The following is a 21032-nucleotide window of genomic DNA, read 5'->3' as shown; positions in this document are numbered from 1 at the left end:
CCACTAAGCTCCTGTCTCCTTAGAGATTATTGTTCAACACCATTCGCAGCAATTTTGTTCAAGTCTATTCCACAACTGGTTTGGGCTGACTGATGATGGCGATTGGGTGGTGCAGGGGTCAGGTTCCTGCCTACCACCACATGGGCTTGAATTCTCCACATTGCCTCCAGCTTGGCCAGGAGTCCAATCGCCATTTTCATGCCATGATTATGAACTGAATAATCAGGACCTGAATGGAAACAAGACCGCAAGGACTATTTTTGGTGATCCCTTTGGACGTGTGTTTGACTGTACCCTGTACTGATTACATTTCTGTTTGACTGTACCCTGTACTGATTACATTTCTGCTAATAAAGTATTCAATCAATCAATCAGTCCATACGAACACAACTGACTGTGTTTGCAGGAGGGAAGTCGGGTCATCTCTGTTGTTGCACTAGTTCGGAGTTTGGAACTAGGAGGAATAGCATGTACCTCCACATGCATTATGTCCTCCTCACTGTCAGGTGAAAGGAAGTGCCCTTTATGTCACAAGTATCTGAGGGGACGCAGTATTGTCTGTACTCTCCCTTGGACCAACTGTATGGATAACAGTGACAAAGGACTATGGGAATGACAACTAAATAAATAATGTCCAAAAAAAAGATGATCATGTCCATGTGGGTGCACTAAAAACTACCCCCCAGCGTAGCATGTGCAGTGGAATCATTGTTTTGTTTAAGCAAACATAACTTTATGAATACCAACTCTGTGCTGAATAATAAGTGTCTTCATTGTTTTTTATATTTCACACACTAACACAAATTGCTTGCACCACAGATAAAAGGCTCAACATAGTAACCCTTACTCATTTCAAATCTTGGTGTTTTATAAAATTAACTAAAATTAAATAAAAAGGGGGTCCTTGATGACTTGATTCTATGATGTATACAATGTATGAATAAGTCAAGGTACGCTGAGAAAAAACCTGTTTCTGGAGATCTCAGTTAAATTATCATTTCCTTCCAAATATGTTTTCATTAATGTAGTATCACAGTCCATGAAGGACATTCTACTTAAGGGCAGGCAGTACTTTAAAGCAGCTGCTAAGGACAGGTATGGTGAGTATACACGGTATAACCCACAGTATACACAAACACAATTGGCCCGTGTTCAGAGGAGGGAAGCCGGGCAGGGAGGGTTATAATAGTCACTGAACGTAATTCTACAGGCTGGGGCGGCACCTGTCAGCAGGGGGTGTTGGGCGGGAAGAGTAGGACGAAGGCTCTACGTCCGCCCGGTGGGGGCTCCTCACTGGTAGGTGAGTCAGTAGGATAAAACAGCAGTGACAACACAGACATTTGCGCGGGGACTGGGGAGGAACCATTTGGCAAAAGAAACGACTATAATTTTGGAGAAAAGGGGGTAAAAAGGCAACAGAAGAAAACATATAAGTGGTTTGTCTGATAATATTGTGTTTTATTGTCAAAGTCTTACTACATTTTCCAAGTCTTACAGTGCAACTCATTATAATAGCACCAAACAATAGTGTTTCTCAACAAGTGGACCGGGACCCAAAAGCAGGTGGTGAAAGGGTAATAGTTAAAGAACAGCTCTGAAATTACTGAGCTTCAGGTCAAGTCATTTGATATACTGGAACTTTAGTCTATCATTCACAGCAGTGTGAAACCAGTATAAAAGCACTGCAGTAGCAAATCTTGCTGCATAGTGCAAGAAGTGTGGGATTACTGTTGGATGTTTGAATGCCCAGTAGCTAATCAATCATCAACCTTTCATGTGCATACAATATTTGATCAATATACAGTTAACTGTAACTAACTTTTTAGGGAAATATACTCAAAGAGCAGGATGTGATATTTTAGCACTCACGTAAAATAATAAATCAAATAAATGTGTATGGTGTGAAAGTTTGCCGGATACATGCATAGCCCCTATTAAAATCTGCATCGCGTTTTAAGCAGTATACCGTCAGAATTAGCCATGTTTATGCAAACAGAATTCTGTTAATCCTTCATTCAATAGTACTTGATGTATACTATATATTGCATTACCTAAATGTGTCTTTGTGCTTGTACAGTGTTAAAAAATAAGAACCTTTTTACTCACCCTACATTGGGTAGTCCGACAATTCCTATTTTCAATGAGGTGCCAAACCTTCCAATCAGTGGTGCTGGCTTCAGTTCTTCACCTCCCTTTCCCTATAAATGCAAAGTGCAATGCCTGGAAAGGCTGGAATGAGTAGAGGCACTTGTCATTATGTAACCGGCAGTTCACATTAATGTTTGAATGGTGAGTTAACGTGTCACACACCTTCTTTGGAGCCATCTTTATTTTTTACTTAGTTTTACACTGGTGGATACTCTACACGCTCTACTGTATAAAAATCATACATTAAAAGAACATGTGTCTAGCCCACCCCTCAGACATCCAGTCGACTCCATTTGAACTGGCCCAAGCCCCTCTCAAGACCAAGTCTTTTCTAGAAATGAAAGTTGACCATAGCTGCATGGCAAGCTGATTTACACTTCCAAATTTAGCAAATGTGCGTTGAGAGATGTTCAATGAGCTGGTCTGAGTTCAGTCTTACAAAGAAATATCAGTTGCAGGGATGATATGAAAAACTAGTAACGTTAACATATTCTTATAGTAAATAACTCTGCTGAGGTAATCAACAGTTGCCCACTGTACTTCTGAAGTTATTGGTCACAGTACCACTTCATCAGTAGATTACTCTGCATATGTAACATGCCATTTCAACTGTCTGATTAACTTACAAACAGGCTACAAACATTGGATTTTATCAGTTAGGTTCTCCAGAGACATCAGGAAATAACATCGTATTAAAAGAAGTTTAACAAAAATCTACACTTACATACACTCATATATGAAATATATGTATGAAAGAACATATATGAAAGAACTTCAGACAATAGGCTCTTCTTTTCTGCAATATTGATACCGTTCCAAACTTTCAATATGCTTAGATCCGACAACAGCATATACAGGTGCTTAAAACAAAGGTGTGACATGGTGTGAATAAACCCCTCAAACTTCCTTCTAGAGAAATGCAAGATTAAAGCATGCAAGATATATATGCCCAAATCTAGCACCATGCATAGGTTAACATGCAGAAAATGAGGCTCCAATAATCCAGATTTGAGCAAGTAGGGGTGCTTTTGTAGCAAGAATTCAAATGAAATAGGTCTGAATTAATCATTTATCTTTTGTTGCTTAACGCCTTGATGGATGTACCGTCACTTAGACTGATCACAATAGATGCATAGCGTTTTGTTCTACCAAATAAATCACCCCCATTGTTTAAGGTACATTGATCAATCTAATGGCTTGTAATAGGTTCCTAATTGCCACAGAAAAGTCCTCAAGAAGATCCTCAAAATTCTCTCTTGAATAACAATAAGATGTTATTTCCTTATGTTGGTAAAAAAAAAAAAAAAAAAGTTGAATGTTTTATAAATGTTATTACAGTGAAAAGTATTACAGGTAAATTAGAAGCACTATGTATGACAATTATATTTTCTATATTCATATATGAACAGAACTGAAAATCATGTATCAGCCTAGAATTGGAATGTATATTGTCTGACCTTCATTAACAGAAAAAGCAACATTGAAATATGAATTAATGTATATTGTACTTGGTTAGACCTACTCCAATCTGTAAATAATGGGGGAAATCCCCTTACATTTTACATTCATTTGTATTAATTGTAATATTATTTGCAAGTCTTTAGCAACAATCAACGTTATTTATGTAGAATAAGCATTTCATTGTGTTAATAGCACTCCGTTAAATTGCCGTGATTGCGAAAATGAATCAATTTTCTTTGGAAGCATGAAGATGATTTTTTTTACTCGCCCCCCACAAAGGTGGGGATTGCAGCAAAAGGAATCTTTGAACAAATTGCGCTTGTGTCGACTGGCAGCATTCAGACACATTATTTGTCCGTTTTGAATAATGTCTCTCTCTTGAAAATTGCTTTAACTTTTAAAGGGAAGATCATAGATTATTCGCATTCGCATAACAGCAGGTCACTCTTATCTTATACGTTATTACTACCCCTGAATGTCTTAACAAGTTGTGGAACATGTTGCCTTTGTGACATGCGATCTTAAGAATGATTAGAAATATATATAGATCTAGACACAGATGAAATGTAATACTCTCTTTTTATCATTACCCCGTTTGAAGTGTTCCAAATTAGTGAATTTATAACTCCAATATGCAATACCCCTCGCTATATCGAATGAATCCGTTTATTTAATTTAGAAGATGATTTTGATAATGTAACATTCCATACAGAGGCCGCAACATTTTCCTAAATAATTTGTGGTCTTTAAAAACGACTGTCTGGTAAAGCAATCTGTCATTTTTAATTAACCCAACATCTCACCTCACTCCCACAACAGGGAGTGCGTACACCCACGCGCCCCAAAACCCATACACTCGCGCGCACACACACGCGCGCCAATGTGCGCATGAATTGAAACTGAAAGTAGGCTAAACAGCTATTAAAGTGTTTTGTTGTTTTTGTCCATTTACAGCTGTCCAAAATATAGAGATAAAAAGATAATTTAAAAGGAGATAGGCCTTCCGAATTGTATGCATATAGATAATAGCCCCATTAGCCCACAGTGTGTGTATATACACTTTCCATCACATGGAAGTGCATGAGCATCCTCATATTGATATTCGGCGAGCCGAGCCTCGTGTCAAGCGTGACTAGCGAACAACACTTTTATAGCCTACAGTACACTTTACAAACAATCGTGGGGTGTTTAAAAATACATTGAGTGAAAATATATATTGCCTTGCAAAGGCTACTGTAGCCTATAAATCAAATATGTGCGCAGATCCACCTCAGTTTCTAATGTATTTCTCGGTGACGTATGGCGTGAATGTTGTAGCCTGAATGTAAAGAATTAAAAAACACATGCCACAATCCCCCAAAACATCTTCAAAAGTTAATTAGCTTACCTTCTGGAACAGTGGTGTTTTGAACTCATCTCTATGAAATAAGACATTGCGCCTTCGTGTGAGAATACATTAAATCAAATGTATTTTTAAAAACCAAATCGTATCATGCTTGACAGTGAGAGCAGAGCCACACAACAACAGATGATTGACGTGAGACGTTTGGCGTCTGTGTCCATGGTCGAACCTCTCATTGGTTGACTTCATCGCCCAGCTTGGAATGCCGCTGTTAGATTGGCTGCACGTCCGTGCCAGCTGTACTTCAAAGAACACGCTCTCTACAACTAGCTAGTGTGGGAGCCAAGAGCCAAGAGAAGAATTGCGTGGCTTGAGAAAAGCAGTGTCTGAATCAACTTGGAAACCTACACTATTGCAATTGCGAACAATTTCATCATAGCACAGACCCTGGATATGGCTACGTCTATACTTGGGGTAAGTGTGATTTTGTATTCGTGCGTAAAAGTTACGCGTAAAGTTGTTATTCCCCCGCGATTTAGTCTATCCAGTAAAAGTACCCAAGCCTATACATTTTAGTTGCATTGTTTTTTTAAATCTATACCGTGGGATATTAATTATAAATGATATCACCATTCTAAACGGTTCCCCTTAGAAAATGTGAGTTTATTTTACACATGCAAACTTTCGAGGCAGAATTATAGTGTTTCTGGATATCCCTTTACTCATGGACTAGAACTACTGACATTTCATAACAGAACGCAGCAACACCATTGCCTTATTGTTCTATTGTAAGATACAGATATATGCTACATAATATGTTATATACCACTGATGTGCACTTGCCAAAATGAGCACTCGAAAGATAAAGCAGAGTAGTTTGGAACAAAATACGCTACTTTTAGAACACGTTGCACCAACGTTAAACTTAATTGTAATGCATGTAAATGTCTCAAGACAATCAGCCTATTTGGCAGTCTTTCGGTTGTTAACTGAGAGAACTTTGGCTTTTTAGTCCAATAACTTTTTTTCCTCTCCCCCTCTTTCAGGAAGAGCCACGTTTTGGAACTACCCCTTTAGCGATGCTGGCGGCAACCTGCAACAAAATTGGTAACACCAGTCCTCTTACCACTTTACCTGATTCCAGTGCTTTCTCAAAAGGTGGATTTCATCCCTGGAAACGGTCCTCCGCTAGCTGTAACTTGGGCTCCAGTCTCCCCGGGTTCACTGTGTCAACGAGCCGCGCGTCGACAGGACTCACATCAACTAGTGGCAGCAGCAGCAACAGTGCGTTCTGCCTGGCGTCCACCTCCCCGACCTCGTCTGCGTTTTCTACAGACTACAGCGGTCTGTTTTCCAACGCCGCGAGCATTACCTCTCAAGAGTCCGGACAATCAGCCTTTATCTCAAAAGTACACACGTCGGCAGATACACTTTACCCACGAGTCGGAATGGCTCACCCGTACGAGTCGTGGTACAAGTCCGGTTTCCACTCGACCATTTCTGGCGACGTTACTAACGGCGCGTCCTCGTGGTGGGACGTGCACACCAATCCCGGGTCGTGGCTCGACGTGCAGAACCCGGCGAGCAGCCTCCAGACCTCCCTGCACTCCGGGACGCCGCAGGCCATACACTCCCAGCTCAGTGGCTACAACCCAGACTTCTCCACGTTGACACACTCGGCGTTCAGCTCCACCGGCATCAGTCCCTCCGCGTCCCACCTACTGTCGACCGGTCAGCACCTTTTAACGCAGGAGGGTTTCAAAACGGTCATCCCCGCGTACACAGACGCGTCGGCCGCCAACGCCATGATTTCGGGCGCCAGTTCAGGAATAAGTAGTTCTTCTAGGTCGTCCAGAAGGTATTCGGGCAGGGCGACGTGTGACTGTCCGAACTGTCAGGAGGCCGAGCGGCTGGGGCCCGCCGGGGCCAGTCTCCGGAGAAAAGGACTTCATAGTTGCCACATTCCTGGCTGTGGCAAAGTGTACGGGAAAACTTCGCACCTCAAAGCGCATTTGAGGTGGCACACCGGCGAGCGGCCTTTTGTCTGCAACTGGCTATTCTGTGGCAAACGATTCACGAGGTCCGATGAGCTCCAGAGACACCTTCGCACGCACACGGGCGAGAAAAGGTTCGCGTGCCCGGTATGCAACAAGCGCTTTATGAGGAGTGACCACTTGAGCAAACACATCAAAACGCACACTGCCGGCGGTGGAGGAAGCAAAAAGGGGAGCGACAGTGACACCGATACCAGTAACCTGGAGACCCCACGGTCAGAGTCCCCTGAACTCATTTTAGATGGTGTGCATCCCAGAAAAGACCATTCTCCCCACGACGAGCCCTAATAAGAGTGAGAAATGCAACAATCTATACCGGCAATTGAAAAGTGGCACAGTTTTGAAAACGGGTCTGATTTGAAAATGTAAAATGATTTCCAAGGAGGTATTTGCGAAGCTTAAACATTGTTCTCCACAAACATAACGAATTTTGATTCGTGACACCATACAAACATGGGACATAAATTCAAGAATGACAGGCCTTGAACAATTCTTTTTAGACAACTTGAAAAGAAAAGGCACGATTAAGCGCTAAGGATGTGCTAAACCTGTTGAACTTGGTTGGACAATGTGAGTTCATCTTGTATATGACGACAAATGTGTTACTTTCATGTAAATGTAATGATTGTTTTATTCGTGTTTGGTATCCTGAAATCAGGGAGTTTACTTTCGACGCACTTTGTGGATATGTATGTACACAGCTTTTTAAACTTTAGTTAACCATTTTATTTCTTTGCTAAATGATATATATATAAATGTTTACCTGTATAAAGCCACACGTATATAAGCCTTTCATTTTACCACAATTAAAAACATTTTAAAACATCCGAGGCTGAAATTGTGTGATGAACATTTTATCATTTGCCCAAATAATTTATTTTCAGGCCTAAATACACCTAGAAATTAAAATCTATTTGGACAAATATGGGGTGACATTCAGAATGCGTTTATTTTCTAAATTATATCAGGTAATCGCACCTTGACTTTGACTATTTTCTCTATGGAATAAATCAATGGTTAATGCCCCGGAAAAGACATTTCATGCCCAAATGAAAATCTTGTTAAATGGTATTAATTATGACTTGGAGCACATCACAGCCCCATGTGTCTTGTATTTGCGATTAGGGATTCGTGTCTTATCAAATATCTAATTAATCTCCGAGACATCTTTTGTTCAATTTCACTTTATCTGGCGGTTTCCACGGGGGTTTGATGACAAAGGTCTCTGCATATTTATTCTAATTGTCCAAATTAACTGCTTCAATTTGCATACAAAACGGCGATGGTATAGACCAAGAATAAGGCCCAGTCATCTTTCTTTTGGCTGGAAACCACTAGATGTTATGGGAACATTTTTTTTTTACTTTTGAAAAGAAGGGGCAAAAAGCCACATGCAAATGTTGAATTTAAAATGCCCTTTGCTCAGCGCAGTCAAATGGTGCCTGCGCTGCGTGTATTTGAATATCAGTGGCCCCGTATTGAAAGGGTTCAAGGATGCTCTCTGCCTTCTTCTTTGTGCTTACCCACTGCAGCGTCCGACCCTCAAAGAAAAACCAGCCCGGGGAATAATTACAGCCAGGGTCCAGGCCTGGGAATATGCATCTCATCCAGACACGCTCCTTTTACAAGAGGAAGTTAAATTGAGCAGAAGGCAATAGAGGGGAATTATTTTCCATTTCCTTTTGTGTGACTGCCTCGAAGGGAAGCGGTCAGATATAACCCAGTGAAAACTATTACATTTTGAATTTCATCAATATAAAAATCTGAACTAGCGGCATTTCAATATAATTATATTAGGCCCATTTTCAATGTTAATTTGCAGACATTCAGCGATCAACATAAACATATCAATAGCCCTGTACCAGTCTCGTTTTCAATTTAATTCTGAAAATAAAAATAATAAGGCTAATAATTATAAGGACTAATAATAATAGGAAAATAATTCCCCAGTGATTTTAGATTTAATTTAAAGTTCTAAATGAAATAAATGGTGCCACTTATTTCATGTCGCCCTTGGGCCAATAAAAAGATTGCTTAAATTAAATGAACGACTTAATGAGATGGTTGCGACATGGATATAGTAACTAAAGTCAAAGATCTAGTTTTATTATTATTTTATGCCCACTCGTTGTTGGGATATTTGAACATTATATCCATGTTTTCAGGCAGATGTAAGAGGAGCGCTCAATTCATATGAGACGCTGTTGTCCCGTCATCAAGTCAATTTAGAATTGCTGTGGCTATCAGAGTAGACTATATTGACCCGAGGAACGAAATAGGCCTATTTATTATTTGACATAAAAGATCATATAGGCACACGAAAGATTGTCAGCACTTTTTTTTTACTAAACTTCTGTACAATACACGTTATCACAAAACCTTTACATGCTGCTATCAATTTAAGCTTTCATTTTCGAGGATAAAATACATTCCTGCAGGAATCCAGGACCTTCAGATATACAATTTTCCAATATATAAGGGGCCTATAGGCAAAGCATCGGAGGAACAAATTCTATCTATTCACGACACCACCGGTGGTCAAATAAACACGAAAAACGAGTCTCCAACACTACAAAGGGGAAAAACCACTCTGCAGGAATCAATTAACCTATACAAGCCAATACAAATAAAAATCGTTGTGGCCAATTTGACGTTATTTGTAGTCCATGACTGCCACCTAGTGGAAGAAAACCAGTCCCGCTGCCGCATATAATCTCTCCCATCTCGGATAAAAATAAGGGACGGTCCAGTTTGTTATAATCATTAACAAAACAAAAAACAAAAAAACAATGTAAACATTAAATTTTGTGTTAAAATAATGTAATTAAAAAAAACGGGACACAGTGCTTTCACTGATCTGTGTTGATCCTTTTCTCTATTTTCCAAACTCCTGGTCTACTCCTTTCTCTTTCACTCTTTCCATGCTCCTGCTCCTCCCATTTACCACTCCATCCTTCCCATCTGCACCGCTCCTGTTCCTCTGGTCATCTGTACTGTGACGACCGTCTTTACCTCCACCCTCCCTGCCTCTGTCGACCCTCTTGCTCCTCTCTGGGCCAGACTTGGAGCTGCTGGGTTTCTGTCTGTCCCTGCTGTCATGTCTCTGTCTGTCCCTGCTGTCATGTCTCGGTCTGTCCCTGCTGTCATGTCTCTGTCTGTCTCCACTGTCATGTCTCCGTCTGTCCCCGCTGTCATGTCTCTGTCTGTCTCTGCAGTCAGGTCTCTGTCTGTCCCGGCTGTTGCACCTCTGTCTGTCTCTGCTGTCATTTCTGTCCTCGCTGTCACGTGGCTGTCTGTCTCTGCAGTCAGGTCTCTGTCTGTCCTGGCTGTTGCGCCTCTGTCTGTCCCTGCTGCTGTGTCTCTGTCTGTCCCTGCTGCTGTGTCTCTGTCTGTCAGTGCTGTCACGCCTCTGCCTTTCACGACCTTCCTGCACCTTGCTCTTCCTCTCGGGGCTGTGCGTTTGGCCCGCCTCGCTTCCCCTTTCCATCCCTCTCTGCGTGCCATCTCCATGGCGAGGGCTCCGTGACCTGCTCCTGTGGGGAGAGCGGTTGTTCCCACTCCCCGCGTCGGTATCATGACGGGAGTCGTTCCTCTTGCTCTTCTTCTTTCTCTTTTGGTTCTTAGATTTGCCGTGACTTTCGGAGTCAGAGTCAGAATCACTGCTGCTGGAACTGTTGCTACTCTCATGCTTTTTCTTGTGCTTCCCTTTGTTTTTCTTCTTCTCCTTCTTCTTTTCCAGGCGATCAAGTTTCCTGTGGAATTATGAAAAGTTATATTTAATGTACAATGCACAGTCCCTCTGTCATAGTGTATGTTTTCTCACACAAACTGTATACATTATATACAGTATACATGTACACAAGTTACACAAGTAAGCCAATACAAAAGATTGGCAGTACACGCAAATAATTCCCAGTGTCGCGATATGACATTTTAGTCCCAACACAGATAACATGCCTAACAAGTGATGCGACTTTCCTGGATTGTTGTGACTGCGTCAATCCTTAGTGTCAGTGTGTGCAAGCTAGAGGGTAGCACGGGTCCACCCGGAACCCAAGGTCTGAACAGAGAACAGAGCCGGTTAGGGCACAAAATATTGACTTACCCTTGGGGGCATGGGTCAGTTCCATTTCAAAGCTGCGGGTCTCGGTCAGGGCATCTGAAATGCATAATACCTGAAAGGACCCGCGAGGACCAGAGCTTTTTTATTTATATATATATATTAAAAAATAGGTTTCGGTAGGTTTAGACATGTGCGTGCGTTGTAATAATTACATTCTAAGATCTCACGCCACGGCTGACGGCAATTTGGAATGGAATATCAAGGTGGTGGTGGTCTCTCTCACACACACACACTCTTGAGCGAAGTGAAACGCAAACTCCAAAACGAAAGAGTACAGCGAGCAAGTCCCAAAAGGTGCCAGTCAGATGTGTGGGGCAGTTTGTTTGTGATTGTGTCCTGCTAAATGCACAAAGTGTGACATAGTGCTTTCCTATGACACGGAGAAGACCAGCATATCTTCACTGAAGAAACACTTATGCAACCCTTTTTTTCTCTCTCCGCTGCGTCGGAGACCAGAGGCAGGGGTGACGCTCCTATTACGAGCAGTCATGTCATGGTGAAAATAAGCATAATATAGCATCGGGCACACTACAGGTCTTTCGGACCGGATCTATTATGCCTGGGTTTATTTAGAATCGGCTCCGTTTCGGACCAGGTCCAATCCTTCTCAGGTGCTACCCTCTAGTGCAAGCGTCTATGTGTGTAAAAAGTGCGCTTGATTTATTGTTACTGCCCTGGCTGAATTTTCCCAGACTTGACCATGCACTCCATTGATGTCGTTTGCATCGGGCAAGAGCGGATGATGAATGATTCAACCAAAAACCTTGTGAAGAACTGGTCTGAAAATTTGACAAACATTCCATACCAATCAGTGCCCTGTAGCTGCCAGTCAGTAAGTCAATGCTCTCGTCGAGAGTTGGGAAATGTGTCACATTTCGCTACAATGTGTACAAAATCCAGACAACACAATTCAAATGTTTGCCTTGCTGTCCTTGTATCCCATGTTTAGTCTGTACTGTGCTCAATACTGTATTGTAGTGTACTGTGCTCTGTAATGTACTTTGAGTCTTTTTGGAAAAGATATGAGAAATATCCGGCGAGCCTTCCCATGTCCGAAACAGTGGAGAAATTATAGTTAACGTGTTGCAGCTTTCCGTGCTCGGACACGTATAAGGACACACATAGAGCACCGAAATCCTGACGTCACTGTCAGTAGAGTCCCCAGGTTCGTGTACTTTTTATTTGAATTGTAATCTCCATAGGGGGATTTTAGATCACCTCATATAAGAACTGTGTTTGAAAAATAAACCGATCACCTCAGCCTTTTCACTCATATGGATATGAAGCATCGACTGAAGGTGGAAATGTACAAATATAAAGAGTAACAAAATAAGTGTTAGAAATGAGTCAAACAACCCAGAGACTACATTTCCGGGTAGGCGGGTGGCTGCATCTGCCCGTCGCAAAACAGAAACTGAATGTTAATTACGTTTATTTTTATTTTATTGATATTTAATGCTTCGTAGTTAGTACGAGTCGAGTCACCACCAGCTGAGCTTACGTCAACGAGGAATCTCAGGAACGCAATGTGTTGACAGTAGGGCTGTCAGAACGAATTTCATAATATGAAAGAAATTCGAATATTAAAAAATATATATATATTCGAAAGCTAAAATTGCCATTCGAATGGAGCTTTTATCATTTATTAATTCTATTTAATATTTTTATTTTGTTTTATGTTATTTTATCCGCTCACTAAATGTATTGAGTAACGAATCTACCGCTGTGAAATCTCCCCGGCCGCTTCCACTGCATGTGAAAACGTGCACGTTCACGTCTCGAGCGAATGTGGGCCGGGTTCCGGACCCCGTGGCCTCGCGACCGTAATAGAGACGGCTTAGTGGCCCGGTGATAAATGAGCGGAGACTAGCCAGCTACACGAAGGTGACAAGGGCCCCGATTGCAAAGGCTGAGCACGCGGTCAAAAACGTCGAAATGTCTCGAACATATTTTCGGAGGCTAGATTTTCGTGCGTTCTATGCCCCGTGGCCTCGCGGTACCGCCGCTGACAAGCCCGCGGTTCCGTGGGTCCTGAGCGGGGCGACGAGGGCTACTCCGCATGGTCAAGCCCGTCGCGCAGAACCCAGGCGGTACCCCCGAAAAGTTCCGAAATGTCCGGAGGAGCGGCGGCGCTTAGAGTGAGCTAAAGCCCCCCTGGTGGGCTGCTCGCAAGCCACAACCAGGGACGCGGGACGCCCGTCCGAGACGAGAGTATTGACATGATATGCATAACTACGCCTTGTCAGAGCGGACTAGTCCACTGGTCCCAACGTACAGGGGGACGGGGACACGTGCAGGGCAGACAGACATAGCGCCTGTCAGGGCCACGGTCACGGACCACATTAAGCACGGCGATATCACGACAGTATGACCGCAATGACATGACATAATGTCCGTGGAAACACAAGCATTCGGTGGGTCTCGCGCTTGGCCTGTCGTTTACGTTTCACGTTCACTGTAAAATGCATTTGCACTATAGACAGACAACAATCTTACCGTGCTGAGTGCACTGTGCTGAGTGCACTGTGCTCAATAAAACAGTTTAAACGCTATTTTGTGCCGTGAAAACCATTATTACATGTGCTGAAAGTACTGCTTTCTCGTTTGGAAGGGGGGGCCCTCTAGTGGACAGAACGTGCATCGTATTATATTCTGTGTATTATTATAGGCTAAATATGAGCTAAAATAAACAATGTAAATATTCGAATATTTTCGAAAATTACAAATAATGAAGCAATGAAATTCGAATTGGATTATAGAGGTGAACTGACAGCCCTAGTTGACAGCTGGGCGTGACGTATATTAGCAGCATCTGTAGTTTCAAGGCTTTTGCGGCCACATTAATTCCATTTTCTCCAGAAACTGGCTGTATCAAATATGAATGGACATCATTAACGACGCACAGCCACTTCCCTGACAGAAAGGCCGGGGTGGTCGGTTTATTTTTCAAACACAGTTCTTATATGAAGCAACCTAAAATCGCCCTATGGAGATTTCACTGCAAATAAAAAAAATACATGAACCTGTGTATTGGCGCCCTCTACTGAAAGTGATGTCAGACTTCGGTGCTCTATAGATGTGCAATGGAGTGGAGGCACCGCTCATAAAGAAAGCAAAAATATATATATAAAAGCCTACATGATCTCTGAACTAAATTATTATTATTTCCAATTATTAACAGTGCCTTAAGCATTACTACAGCATTCATTTTGGACCTACCTGAGGAGTTTCTGTTTTTGTTTGGTAGTTAGCGACTTCAAAAATTCCACTTCAGGATCCAGTTCTTCATCACTAGCTACATATTCCTACCAGAGACACATACATCTTTTTTTAAACAAAGAAAGCAATAGCAAGGTAATTATTTTGTGGAGTGTGATGCAAAATTATATCCCACTATACCTACGCAAACACAAATTGGTTTGAACATTTTATCAAATCTTTAACACATGACTAATCTAGACTATAATGGAATAACAGTGCTTAATGTAAATAATTGGCCACTTTATAGCAATCACATGTAGAAAAACAGATACACTCTTATGTCTAGACTCTAGACCTGTGTGTGTAAAGATGGGGAGGGTGAGATTGACAATTACCTGTGATGGATCAAAAACAGTAGAATTTCTTCCAAGGACACATTTTTTCAGGGCAAACCCACTGTTTCGCATCTCCGCCATTAACTCCGAGGGGTGCATCGACGGACCTGTTAGCACAAATCACAGCCTCAGAGTCCCATTGATGTCAGCCCATGCCAACCCACTACCTCCACAGCGGAAATTTCAAAAGGTGGCTATTTGTTAACAGAATGCGACACCAAATCAACTCACTCCACTTCCGGCTGAGCAAATAATACAATATCATTCTTTACCAAAGCGTCACTTACAGAGAATCAGAATATACAATAATTGCATTTTTCTCCGGTCACAGGAGGGGCACCATTACCGCACTCCACCATCAACACTGCTGCACTGGACTCTTCCAGAGTAAGCACGTTACTTTAGTACTCAACTCCGTGATTGCAGGAGTGAGATTCAGCATGAGACTATGAACCCAGCCGAAACACCAGAGGAGTGCTGTTCTATGTCTCATACTGCAGCACTAACGGACGGCTCATGCTGGAAACATACATATCCCAGTCAAACACAATTTGAGTAAATTCCTGTTTAAATTACAAAAGATTATATTTTCTTGAAATAAATATTTTTATCATTTTTAATCGACAATCAACATCAGTGAAACGCAATTATAATTGAAAGGGTCAGGCAGCCCTCACATCTAGAGTTCGGGCCGCTGCGGTGTGAGGGCCACCTACGTCGCACCACCGATCCGACCAATATGTCTGAGTCATAGTTTCGGGCTTGCGAGCATGGAATCCCCTTCACGTTGGAGTACGGATGCGCAGTGATTGGCAAGTAGCCACTTTGAGTGGCAGTCGGGGCAAACGCTCTCGCCAGAACATGATTTACTATTCTGTCCATATCGGGTCGCAACTCGAACAGGGCAAAGTTGGCTAAGCGAGGGGGGCGTGACCATTTACTGGTTTGGTCCACTTTGACCACTTAGAGCCAAAAGGAACAGCAAGTAAAATTGTGTTTCAATGATATTGTTTATACGGGTTAAAATGTAGGTTACCTGGTGCTTCCTCTGGAGTCACAGAGCTGGCATTGATACCAGACAAGCCAAAGAGAGGACACTCTCTATCAGTGTTCACATGGCCCCATTTATGACATTTGATGCATCTGACGTTGCGCACCTGAGAATTAAAAGGTCAGTAGACATAAATGTCTATATTACAACAATCTGTGAAAAGGCACAAGCAAATGCTGGATGTCAAGATACATATTTGAAGCTTATAGGGACATTTACTCAAATTGGAAAACAAATGAATATAACTGTCAAAATGTGATAAGTTTCAGGATCAAAAGGGTCCATTTCAAAATATGAATGCAAAAGTCCCACTATGACTTAAACACCCACCTGGATCCCAAATGGCTGATCTCGAATAGTCATGTCATCCTTTGCATACCTATGTGGAAAAAATAAATGAAAATAGGTCTTAATGCTGAAGACCTACACATTCCAATGGTAAAGATGTGTGTGTAAATATCATGTTTACTTCTCTCGAGGAGCCACCTTTTGCCACTCAAACTTGCACTCCGACTCCCCCTCCTGAGGAAGAGGAAAACAGCATGAGGATATACAATAATATGATGTCAACTACCTGTTTTACTTAACAAACTACTTAAAAAGGACCATACCAATTTTGTGTCATGTTTAACCCCATTAACTACATCGACACACAGTATACGACACAGTATACTCAGAAGACCTGGCTTAATCTTTTGATGAAGTTTTAGCACAGTATGAAAATGTACTTGCAGAGACTTGAAACTTGCTTGAGATATAGTGAACATTATGGCACCTTTATATGTTGTCAAAGTTATATTATCATTGATTTAACGTGTTTAAAGTCTATCTGAACAGTCCCTGGAGAAAATATTGATTTATGTCTATGAGATCTTAGTTCTTAGCTATACAATAAAGTTCACAGGCAACACTGACTCAAAAATTCAGATAGATTTGGTAATATTTTAAATAAATATGGAGAAAATGTAAACAAAGGCAAAACTATGCCGGATATAATCATAATATAATCCATTCATAATCAGATTAGATTAGAATCAGAATAGTAATATTGTATTTTAAGGCCGTTTCAGACGGGGAGTGAGTGACGCAGGCTTTCTCAATTGGATCAGCGGGGATTGTGCCGCAGCAGACGCGTGGCGGTGGAAAAAAAAAGAGTCCCACAATCCTGCTCTTACCGCCGGCGGCTCATCTAAACAACTTGATCTAAATATTGTCATATCTATCTTTTATCTATAAATTCATCAAAATCTCTGTCTGTCCTGTGCATAACTCAGACAGCAACTTCAAACTTGGCATGCAATTTCAACTTGCATTGTTTCCGATGTGTTGTCCTAGAGTAGTTTATTTTAGAATATTCAATAAGGCCAATAGTCGGATTGTCACAAATTCGCAATACATGTAAACGTCAAGTCAATGACATGTAATGATGGTATGATCCTTTAAAATTGGGTAAAAAACAGTTATATTTGTATATATGCGTTAGTTGGCATGGTAATGTTCTTTACCTCCTTTATTTCCTCTTCAGAAAGGAGACAAATATGAAAGAGAAAAGAGAGAAGATTTCAAATAAAGTGATACCGGTAAGTGCTTTCCAAAACAATCATGTTGAACATAATAGGAGGATAATAATCATTCAATAAACCATCAGCCTATGGCGATAGTGAATACTAGTGAGTTACCTTTGGAGACTCCAGGGGGAGCTTCATACATGAAATTGAGGCCATTTTTAACACGATCATCCCCCATCAACACTCTATGGTAGAGAGCAAATTATATCGATCAATGTCAGTACAAAGGTAGATAATAAAAGAAGCTTTTTAAGCAGCTAAGTATGTATAATTATCTGACTCCTTAGCAGAAAAGCAGTGATCATGTGAAATTATCACCACGCTCATCTCTAATGCTGCAGTTTCATAAAACCTTGTTTATATTAGTCATGTTCTGGACATGCATATGTACAAAAATAAATTGTCAATTTAAGAAGGAGGCCGTTATTTAATAAATAAATGTAGTTCATACAGAAGCAAGCAACTGTAACCTCACCTGTTGTTGTAGGTATCCTGTTCTTTCATATAAGCCTGCATTAGATCTTCTTGCTTCTTCTTCTCGAAGGTCAATTTTTGTTCTGCTATCCATACCTGTAAAATAAAAATTCATAATCTCAGTAATTTCTTACTTAGCGAAGTAATAATAACAATAATGATAGAACATTTCCATTGAGCAGATCTGTAGGTCGCACACTGGAGTAACTAAAACATTTTCCCAGCCAGAGGAATATTTAATTTTCTGGCCAAAAAGTGTATTTTAGACGAAAGGTGTGGTGGTGAGAGTGTTACAACATACAGTAGGCTTCCAACACCTTAAAACCATCTTTGTTTTGTTGAGTAGCGAGTTTAAGTCGAGAGACTGCTGTATGAAAACAAATGCCCGAAGAGTCACGATGATTGTACAGTACAGTACAGTACAGTACAGTACAGTACAGTACAGTACAGTACTATAGTTCAAGCAAAGGCACAGGTCAATACAAAAAACTGCTACGAGCATGAAACTAGAAAAAGCAATAATACTTGTTTACATCAGGGTTCACCATTTTCAATTATCAAAACATTTAGACATTTAATACACTTCTATGAAAAAAGGAAATCTTCATATACAGTTAAAGAAAGTAACATCACACCTGTGTGAACTGAGTGGTGCAACTGCAGTATACTGTTAATGGTATAGGTACTGTACTGAACTCCTGCACTACTCCAACAGTGCAAAGTAACCCCAGGTCAGTCACACTGCGCTAGCCGCCCAACTGCAGCTGTCCGTGCTGAAATGACACCAGCTTTGACAATGTAAATGTATGCTTTCTCATGCCAATAAAGCTCCTTTGAATTAAAATGGACATACTTACATCAAGAAGGGGAAAAACATGCAGGATGGGGGAAAACACGGGGGAGGGGGGGACTTTGACTGATTTTTACGAATTGCAGCCGTCCGTAGGTACTCTTTGAGTGCGGTTTTGAAAGAGTCTAGGGTTACACATTTCTTAATGGCTGTTGGTAGGGTGTTACACATTTTAGTGGCATGGGAGCGAAATTAATTTAATCCCTTCTTTGAGCAGAATCTGGGTTGCACTTGTCCCTCTGGCGTTGTTGAGTATTTTGACAGGTACATGGTTATTTTCTTGGTGTAGCGAATCTTGTAGACCAGGCCCATAATCGCCATTGTAAGTTGCTGTACTCTGTCGTCAACCCTAAGCCATTCCAGGCTCCAGTCTATCAAAATGGGCATGGGTGAGGTGGGTTCAGGGAGTAAGGCCAAGTAGTAGCCTGACCAGTTTATTTGGATGTCTGGAGCCTTGTTTGAAGGGCCTTTGAGGTGCTGTGGTACCATGAGGTGAATGCAGTCGAAGGAATGTATGCACAATTGCACCTGCTAGGGTCTTTTTTTGATTTGATTTATTTAGAAAAGCAATCATAATACAACATTATAATCAGGATTTCACAGTAAAGTACGAAGACTTATTTCCACTGAGGTCCTCTCACACTGAACGTAACAATACATCACAAACACTGACATAACAGTACTTATACATTACAAGATACACAACACAAGTACGTCCCTATCCATCCCTCTTGACCCTTTATAGGGGAACCTTTTCCAGTAGCCATTGTTTAGTCTTCTGTTTAAATGTCCTCAAATTGGATGTCAGTTTAACACTGGTTTCCAGGCTGTTCCACTGTGTGGCTCCTATGAGCCTTGCACACTTTACTTTTAAAAGCAGGGATCACGACATCTGCAATACTGGCTCTGGTGAAATGGTTGTGTCCTCCTCGTTTACCTGTCTGAAACATGTTCTTAAAATTGTTGGGACCTCTCCGTATTTCATTTTATGGACCATGGTTAGTCAAGGTGTTTTTGTTGACCAGTGAGGAGATCATGTACACTACAGGAATCTTGTTCTTTGGTACATGGCGCTAACGCCTGGACAAGCCCTACAAGTCAGAACCCAATGCTACTGAAGTTTCTGACATTTTTGAGACCCACGGGTAGGGTTCCGAGAGGGGCTACGCCTGGACTAGGGCTACGCCTGGACTAGCCCCTCTCGGGAACCTACATAAAGCTTTTCTGAAATTTTTATGAGTTTTATGTTGGGTCCCTGGTCAGAACTATATTTTCGTATGGAAATTCCAGAACGCGGAAGTAATCATTCTCTCTAAAATAGAAGCTGCGCCATGTGACGGCATTTCTTTGCCTTTGTTATTCTGAATTCGGTAACTTTAAGTACCTATACATCCCGCTGCGAATATCTCCTGTGGCGCGGAAGCCGTTAAGTATTTTTAATCTTTGTTTGACCGATTTGGTCGCTTTATTTCTTCTTGTTTGTTTACCGTTTATTGTACCGCCTCCCGGTGTGCGGTTGGCTTGTGCGGCTATGTCCCTGCCTCTGATCTGCTGTGTCATAGCTATAGCGCCACTAGCTAGCCAGATAGGCGGTACAATGAGGTGTCAATAAACAAGGAAGGAAGAGAAGAATCCAAGCTTCCAAATCGGGCAAACATATATTAAAAATACTTAACGGCTTCCGCGCCACAGGAGATATTCGCAGCGGGATGTATGGGTACTTATACTTTACATATTCAGAAAGCCTCACACTGAAATATGTCGTCACCGAGCGCGGAGAGGCACTAAACATGTTGTTTATGTTTAAGAATGGCTGTGTACCAGGTGGCATGGTAGTAGTGCAACAGGACCCAATGCTATCTGGGTCGTCAAAATGTCAGAAACTTCAGTAGCATTTGGGTTCTGCTTGGAGGGCTACGCCTGGACCTGAGCTAGTGAGAATAACTGACCTGTTATTTATATGTTCAGTTATGTCATTCGTATATTGTCTATTAATAGCCTATATATTTCAGCCATTTGAAGTGGGGTATTTACTATTTAGTGTTGATCTGTAATCACTGTAGCATTAGCTTAGCCAAAATCTGTAGATCCATATGGGGCTACGCTAAAGCCATGGTAACGTAGGTTAGCATACAATTAGCATAGTCTAGAGGGCTAGTCTGTAAACATTGAACAACACTCACCTTTTTTATGTTTGACTTCGACGCAGGATGGAAATCTTTCTTGCACATGAAATTAGCAAACGACTTCCCCATGTTTGAATTATAACTTAGCTAATAGCTTACTGAAACCTTGATGCAAATGATTTAGTAGCTAACTTGCTAGTTGCTGCTACCCGCTGGCCAGTGCTGACGCAGAGAGTGAC

General features: G+C 41.5%; 2 protein-coding genes and 1 pseudogene across 3 annotated transcripts in view; 1 reads left to right on the top strand and 2 right to left on the bottom strand.

The window, feature by feature from the left end:
* The window catches only part of LOC310867419 (obg-like ATPase 1), a 42612-nt pseudogene extending 40287 nt beyond the window's left edge, over positions 1–2325 (bottom strand). Inside the window, exons 1-2 of the transcript XR_014571064.1 lie at positions 2311–2325; positions 2107–2198 (exon numbers count right to left, since the gene is read on the bottom strand). The product of XR_014571064.1 is annotated as an obg-like ATPase 1 (transcript). The remainder of the gene's footprint in view (positions 1–2106; positions 2199–2310) is intronic.
* Positions 2326–5306: 2981 nt separating this feature from the next.
* On the top strand, positions 5307–7783 carry sp9 (sp9 transcription factor). Its single transcript, XM_083776298.1, has 2 exons — positions 5307–5425; positions 5998–7783. Exons 1-2 carry the CDS (start codon positions 5405–5407, stop codon positions 7291–7293), a joined length of 1317 nt encoding a protein of 438 aa, XP_083632424.1. The 5' UTR covers positions 5307–5404; the 3' UTR covers positions 7294–7783.
* A 1560-nt stretch (positions 7784–9343) lies between these two features.
* Positions 9344–21024, bottom strand: cirsr (corepressor of RBPJ and splicing regulator). Its single transcript, XM_083776178.1, has 10 exons — positions 20851–21024; positions 17819–17913; positions 17455–17528; positions 17281–17294; positions 16245–16297; positions 16106–16154; positions 15761–15881; positions 14725–14831; positions 14348–14433; positions 9344–10757 (listed from the first exon to the last, which is right to left on the bottom strand). The coding sequence occupies exons 1-10, from the start codon at positions 20920–20922 to the stop codon at positions 9881–9883; spliced, it is 1548 nt and encodes a 515-aa protein (XP_083632304.1). The 5' UTR covers positions 20923–21024; the 3' UTR covers positions 9344–9880.
* Positions 21025–21032: the final 8 nt, after the last annotated feature.

This window comes from Protomyctophum parallelum, assembly GCF_964188405.1.
Source record: "Protomyctophum parallelum genome assembly, chromosome: 11".
NCBI lineage: Eukaryota > Metazoa > Chordata > Actinopteri > Myctophiformes > Myctophidae > Protomyctophum > Protomyctophum parallelum.
Note: the sequence above shows the minus strand (reverse complement) of the source record. Positions and strands in the feature narration are given on the sequence as shown.

Excerpts from the sequence above, each read along its gene's own strand:
- sp9 (XM_083776298.1), top strand. The coding sequence starts at position 5,405 with ATGGCTACGTCTATACTTGGG. Across the intron at positions 5,426-5,997 it reads TGGCTACGTCTATACTTGGG|GAAGAGCCACGTTTTGGAAC; the intron begins GTAAGTGTGATT and ends CCCCTCTTTCAG.
- cirsr (XM_083776178.1), bottom strand. The coding sequence starts at position 20,922 with ATGGGGAAGTCGTTTGCTAATTTCATGTGCAAGAAAGATTTCCATCCT. Across the intron at positions 17,529-17,818 it reads CAGGATACCTACAACAACAG|AGTGTTGATGGGGGATGATC; the intron begins GTGAGGTTACAG and ends TCTCTACCATAG. Across the intron at positions 10,758-14,347 it reads CAAAAACAGAAACTCCTCAG|GAAACTTGATCGCCTGGAAA; the intron begins GTAGGTCCAAAA and ends ATAATTCCACAG.